This window comes from Hypomesus nipponensis, chromosome 25 (assembly GCF_054491055.1).
Source record: "Hypomesus nipponensis isolate SF chromosome 25, ASM5449105v1, whole genome shotgun sequence".
Lineage (NCBI taxonomy): Eukaryota > Metazoa > Chordata > Actinopteri > Osmeriformes > Osmeridae > Hypomesus > Hypomesus nipponensis.
Window position 1 is genome coordinate 2,217,501 of NC_140385.1, and position 7,500 is coordinate 2,225,000.

The 7,500-nt window shown below is 49.5% G+C and overlaps 1 protein-coding gene across 1 annotated transcript in view; it reads right to left on the reverse strand.

Moving 5' to 3' along the window:
* Positions 1 to 7,500, reverse strand: part of pcxb (pyruvate carboxylase b) — a 76,811-nt gene that overhangs the window by 52,849 nt on the left and 16,462 nt on the right. The window contains exon 11 of the mRNA XM_084691688.1: positions 3,115 to 3,277. Coding sequence (XP_084547814.1) covers positions 3,115 to 3,277 — 163 coding nt within the window. The remainder of the gene's footprint in view (positions 1 to 3,114; positions 3,278 to 7,500) is intronic.

Sequence of the window (7,500 nt, forward strand, 5' to 3'; positions counted from 1 at the left end):
ACTCTCCATTTCCATTAAACACATCATCCTTCTGTTCCTAACTAGGTCACTACACCTCCGCCTCTCCCTCTCTCTCTCCCCTCCCCCTCTCTCTTCCTCCCCCTCTCTCTCTCTCTCTGTCTCCTTCCTTTTCTCTCTCCTCTTGTCCTCTTCGTCTCATCCTGCATGCATTGTCTTTTTTCTTACTCTCTCTTTCTCTCCCTCTCGCTGCCCTCCCTTCTTCTCTCTCTCTCAAGTAGTGCTGTTCTTCTGAAAACTCATTAGCTGAAACAGAAATGACAGAGAGAGGAGGAAGGAGAGAGGGAGGGAGGGAGGGAGGGAGGGAGGGAGGGAGGGAGGGAGGGAGGGAGGGAGGGAGGGAGGGAGGGAGGGAGGGAGGGAGGGAGGGAGGGAGGGAGGGCAAGATAACAAAAGAGAAATGTAAGAGAGAAGGAGAGAGAGTGTGTATGGGTTATTTATTCAGGGCACACTCCTCTTCAACTTTCAACCCACTTTTTTTCTTTCACTCCCAATGAAAAAACTAGTTCCCTCCCTCCCTCTGTCTCCCTCTGTCTCCCTCTGTCTCCCTCCCCCTCTCTCTCTCTCTCTCTCTCTCTCTCTCTCTCTCTCTCTCTCTCTCTCTCTCTCTCTCTCTCTCTCTCTCTCTCTCTCTCTCTCTCTCTCTCTCTCTCTCTCTCTCTCTCTCTCTCTCTCTCTCTCTCTCTCTCTCTCTCTCTCTCTCTCTCTCTCTCTCTCTCTCTCTCTCTCTCTCTCTCTCTCTCTCTGCAGGTACCAACCCACAGGAGGATCTAGGATGGATGAGCATGTCTTTCAGCATCATCATGTCTGGGCAGAAGTCCTTGCATGGCTAGCATTAATGATGCTCACACACACCCACACACACACACACACACACACATATACACACACACTTCTACCCATCTCTTTCTGTCTCTCTTACTTTCCACCTTCCACTTTCTTCTTTCTCCCTCTCTCCTCCCCCCTTCTCCCTCTCTCCTCCCCCTTCTCCCCCTTCTCCCTCTCTCCTCCCCCCTTCTCCCCCCTCTCCCTCTCTCCTCCCCCCTTCTCCCTCTCTCCTCCCCCCTTCTCTCTCCCTCTCCCCTCCTCCTCCCCCCTCCCCTGACCCTGTATCTCTCTCTCTTGATCCTCCCCCTTTCCTTGGGGGGGGGGGGGGCGAAGCCTTTACACCTCCGACTTTTCACTGTGTGCCAACTCTCAGCTCTCTCACACACACACACACGCGTGGACGCACAGATGCACAGACACACACAGGTGCAAAACACACACCCATAGCTGCGAGTATCACATTTCACACCAACTGCACACACACACACACACACACACAGCGAACACACAACACTGCTGGTGCAATCTTTCTCTTCTTCCTTCGCTCTGTTTCACTCCCTCATCTCTCCATCCACCCTCTTCATCCCTCCGTTCCCTCCCCAAGAGCTCTCTTCATCTCTGGAACGAGGGATGAGGGCTGGAGCCATCTGCTGGAGCAGATAACAGCCTACACACACACATCCAACACACACTCTCTCACACACGCACACACACAAACAAACAGCCACAATTAAATGGAGGGAAGGAAAAATTATGAGATGAGGGGATGGAGGTTGAAAGATGGAGACAAGAGAGAAAGAGAAGGGGGAGAGAAGAGAGGGAGAGCGAGTGGGAGAGAGAGAGAGAGAGAGAGAGAGAGAGAGAGAGAGAGAGAGAGAGAGAGAGAGAGAGAGGACATAAGTTCATGTTCTGGCCACACCCTTAGAGAATACGACTGAGAGCCTAGCTCTCACTGTTACTGAATAATACACACACACACACAGACACAAACACATAGACACACACAGACAACCACACACACTCCCAGGACTAAGTGTCATCTTTACTATATTCAGTCCTGAGAAGAGAGACTACTTCAGAGTCACCAAAGGAGGGAGGAGGGAAGAAATGAACTAGATGAGAGAGCAGGGCAGAGGTGAGAGAGAGAGAGAGAGAGAGAGAGAGAGAGAGAGAGAGAGAGAGAGAGAGAGAGAGAGAGAGAGAGAGAGAGAGAGAGAGAGAGAGAGAGAGAGAGAGAGAGAGAGAGAGAGAGAGAGAGAGAGAGAGAGAGAGAGAGAGAGAAAGCATGATGGATGGAGACTCAAGGAGAGGAAGAGGGAGGTATATTAAAAACAAGAGAGGAATGAGAAGAGGTGAGGATAAAGGAGTTAGGGAGAAGGTGGAAGGAGAGAGACATGAGGAATGACAGAAGGAGGGAGGGAGGGAGGGAGGGAGGGAGGGAGGGAGGGAGGGAGGGAGGGAGGGAGGGAGGGAGGGAGGGAGGGAGGGAGGGAGGGAGGGAGGGAGGGAGGGAGGGAGGGAGGGAGGGAGGGAGGGAGGGAGGGAGGGAGAGCACTCCTAGGGGTGAACTAATGTGAGATTTGATTTTGACAGGAGAGAACATGCACACACACACACACACACACACACACTCTGCTGAAACAACAGATTTCTCAGTTCCCACCAAACAAGAACCTCAATGCCAATGTACCCATATCCAGCCATGACCCCACCCACCTGTCAACTAATTTAGATACATCACACACACACACACACACACATACACACAGTCACTATTTAAACACACACCAACGATAAATCCAGGTTTGTTCCAAAATCAGTGATGACATCTACGATGATGATGGTGACGATGATGATGGTGATGACGTATAATTACGGTTGTCAATGGCAACAGCACACCCTCAGGGAGAGGAGTATTTACACAAATGAGGTGTTAGTGTGTTCTGTCTGCAGATTGGTACAGAATGTCTCTGAATGTCCCTTCTTTCTCCTCTCCTCTCCCCTCTCCCCCCCTCCCCTTCCGTCCCCTCTCCTCTCCTCCCCTTCCGTCCCCTCTCCTCTCCTCCCCCCCTCCTCCTCTCCTCCTCTCCTCTCCTCTTCTCTCCTCTCCTCCTCTCCTCCTCTGCTCTGCTCTCCTCCCCTCCCCTCCCCTTGGTGTGTGTGTGCGTATGTAGGTGTGTGTATAGGTGTGTGTGTGTAGGTGTGTGTGTGTAGGTGTGTGTGTGTAGGTGTGTGTGTGTAGGTGTGTGTGTGTGTGTGTGTGCGTACCTCCAGGCGTCCTGTGTCAGGCTGGAAGCCCCTGCTGGGGTCCTCAGTAGTGACCCTGGCCTGGATGCTGCAGCCGTGCACCCTCACCCCCCCCTGGCTGAGGCCCAGCTCAGGGAGGCTGCGGCCCGCACACACACTCAGCTGGGCCTGGACCAGGTCCACACTGCAGACAGGGGGCACAGGGCAGGGGGTTTATCACACACACAGATAGACACACACACACACAGACACACACACAGACTGACACACAGACAGATAGACACACAGATAGACAGACACGGACAGACACACAGATAGACAGACAGACAGACACACAGACAGTCAGACACACACACAGACAGATAGACACACAGACTGACAGACACACAGATAGACACACACATAGACACACACACACACAGACACACAGACAGTCAGACACACACACATATAGGACCACACACAAGCCCTTTCAGTGCCTAAAGAACATGAAAAGCACATTAGCAGAATATATATCTGGGAGATGCATGTCACGTACACTGAGAGCCTAGAGCAGGAAGACAGAGAGAGGACGTGTGTGTCTCTCTCTGAGTGTGTGTATGTCTGTGTGTCTGTCTGTATACATGTGTGTGTGTCTCTGGGTTTGAGTGTGTATGTTCACCAATGAATATATTTTTCAAACAGCCTCGAGGCTGAAGCTATTTCTCGTTTGAGATAAACTCACTTCTAAATAAATGACTGCAAAAACACACAGATAAAGAAGCAGAGATGAAAAACACAGTTGAAGCATTGAGAGAGAGAGAGAGAGAGAGAGAGAGAGAGAGAGAGAGAGAGAGCCTGAGAGAGAGAGAGAGAGAGCGTGAGAGAGAGAGCGTGAGAGAGAGCGTGAGAGAGAGAGAGAGAGAGAGAGAGAGAGAGGAAATGGGATGTTATATCTTGGGTAGCATTTTGACATCAATTCACCAGAGGTAAACAGAACCAGAATAAACTACGTAAACAAACAATGGGAAGTTTTCATATCAACACACACACACCACAAACACCACACACACACATCATATCTCATCATGTCTCATTGGCATCAACACAGAACATCCGTAATTAATTTCTGTCTTGGTTTGTTATGATGGGGAGAGGAGGAGGGAGGAATAGAGAGAGCTGGAGGAAGGGGATGGAGGGAAGGAGAGAAGAGAGGAAGTAAGGAGGGAGGAAGGGGATGGAGGGAAGGAGAGATGGAGGGAGAGAAAGAGAGAGGAAAAGCAGTGAGGAAAACAACATAAAAATTGTTATGATCATATATTTAATAGCATGTATTATTATTATTATTATATATATGGTCTGCTCTACAAAACAAGATCTCAGACTGTAGGTTTGACCTTGTGCAAACACACATATTGACACACAAACACAGGTACACACACCCTGACACGCACACACACACACACCCTGACACGCACACACACACACACCCTGACACGCACACACACACACACCCTGACACCCACACACACACACACCCTGACACGCACACACACACACACACCCTGACAGAGAGCTATGAGTAAGAGGAAGAACGTGATGGAAAAAAGAACAAGTGGAGAAAAAAACTGCTGAAAGAGAGAGAGGGGAGAAAGTGGGAGAGAGAGAGAGAAAGGGAGAAAGTGGGAGAGAGAGAAAGGGAGAAAGTGGGAGAGAGAGAGAGAGAGAAAGAGAGAAAGTGGGAGAGAGAGAGATGTGCGTGGGGAGAGAGAGAGAGAAAGGGAAAGAGAGAAAGTGGGAGAGAGAGAGAGAAAGAGAGAAAGTGGGAGAGAGAGAGATGTGCGTGGGGAGAGAGAGAGAGAAAGGGAAAGAGAGAAAGTGGGAGAGAGAGAGAGAAAGAGAGAAAGTGGGAGAGAGAGAGAGAAAGTGGGAGAGAGAGAGATGTAATCCAGGTGTTCTGTGTTTATTTCAATACACCTCCTTCTTCTATGTAACTTACATCATGTTGGAACACACACACACACATACACTGTGCATACATAAAAACCACCCACACGCATAAACACATGCACACAGATATAATTACACACCCACCAGTCACACACACATAAGATACACACTCAGTACACACATACCGAGATTACTATTCACAACAGATGCTCGACAAACACACTGAGAAGCACGGGGAGTTACCATGCTGAATAGATGACATTAGACTGTGTGTGTGTGTGTGTGTCAGTGTGTGTGTGTATCAGTGTGAGTGTGTGAGTGTGTGTGTATCAGTGTGTGTGTGTCAGTGTGTGTGTGTCAGTGTGTGTGTGTGTATCAGTGTGAGTGTGTGAGTGTGTGCGCAACACAGTTCACCTGACCCCCCTCCCTACACCTTCATGAATATTCAAAAAAAGAAAAGAATAATTCATGCTGAAGCTAAGATTCTCTAACCCACACATTTTCGCATTTCATGCACATTCACACACACACCCTCACACTCACACACACACACACACACACACTCACACACACACACACACACACACACACACACACACACACACACTCCCCTCCTGTTCTGCATATTCACTGTATGTCTCCGATCCACAGCATGTCGTCTGTTAGACTCAGAAGTTACATTTAGATCACTGCTTGGTGCGACTCCTGATTAATTATACATCATGACTCACATATGTGTGTGTGTGTGCGCATGTGTGTGTGTGTGTGTGTGTGTGTGTGAGAAAGAGACAGGAGGAGGGGGGAGGGGGAGGGAGGAGAAAAAAAAGGAGGAAAAAAAAGGAGAAAGGTGTTGTAGGTGAGTTAGGAACAATAGGAATGATAATGGTCCTGAGGAGAGTGACACCTCGTCGTTATGGTGATGAGAATGACACATCGTTGCTATGGTGACGGAGCCTTTGTTTGACATCTCCTCCTCTTTAATCACCCAGATCATGTTCCATGCACACAACAAAACTCCCATGCACACACACACTATATGTAGTATTATTTATTGCACATATTGGATAAACTCTCTCACACACCCACACCCACACTCACAAAGACACTCACACAGACACACTATATATATTGTATTGATTGAACCTGGCGCCTTCATTAGACAGTAAATACGAGCATGACTCAGCAGTCCTGCCTGAGTTCAACGCTTAAAGGAACAGAACACAGAACCTGGTGTGTCTGGGGGGGTGGGGAGAGGGGAGAGAGGTGAAGGGTGAGGGGGAGGAGAGAGGGAGGAGGAGGGGAGAGGGGAGAGAGGAGAGGGGTGAGGAGAGAGGGAGGAGGAACTTCGGCCTCTCATAGGAACTTTCCTTATTTAGCTAAACTCCCATGGTAATCCTCTCTCCCCTCTCCCTCTCTCCCTCTCTAACTCTCTCCCTCTCTACCTCTCTTTCTCCCCCTCCCTCCCTCCCTCTCTCCCTCTCTTTTTTTCAAAATGTTCTGAGGAAGATGGACGGTGCTAATTAGCAAATCTGTGTCCTGTCACACACACTAACATCCACACAGACAGGTGCAATAAAGAGGAATCATTGGATGAGAGAAGGAGGTCTTCTGATTGTCAACAGCCTGGTTTCACAAACACATACACACACATACGCACACACACACACACACACACACATAAACAATCGTGCAATGATGGTGTTAGTTAGACTGACAGACACATGGTCTGTAGTGTGTGTGTGTGTGTGTGTGTGAGACAGGGGGAAAGAGAGAGAGATGGAGAGACAGGAGGAGGAGGGGATGGAAGTGGGATACAAGGGATGAAGGAGAACCTGAGGGAAATATGGAGAGATGGATGAAGGGAGGGGAGAGGAGGAGAGAGGGACATACTGAGAGAAGGGGAGAGAGAAGGAGAGAGGGGGAGAGAGGGACATACTGAGAGAAGGGGAGAGAGAAGGAGAGAGGAGGAGAGAGGGACATACTGAGAGAGGAGGAGAGAGAAGGAGAGAGGAGGAGAGAGAAGGAGAGAGGGGGAGAGAGAAGGAGAGAGAAGGAGAGAGAAGGAGAGAGAAGGAGAGAGAAGGAGAGAGAAGGAGAGAGAAGGAGAGAGGGGGAGAGAGAAGGAGAGAGGGGGAGAGAGAAGGAGACAGGGGGAGAGAGAAGGAGAGAGGGGGAGACGACAGCAGAAAGAGGAATGAACGGACACACACATACATACACACACACAAACGGTTCACATTATCAAAGTGGCTATGCTTGAAAAAGAATTAATAATGGAGTAAGAGACAGAGAGAAAGAGAGATGGAGAGAGGGCGCGAGGGAGGGATAGATAGAGAGATAGATAGAGAAGGAGAGGGTTAGAGAGAGAAGGATAAATCTGTTTCCTGAGGGGCTGAAGGGGAGTGGAGGACGAGAGAGAGGGAAGGGAGGAGGGGTAGAGGAAGAGATTGATGAAAGGATGAAAGAGGGAGGACGAGA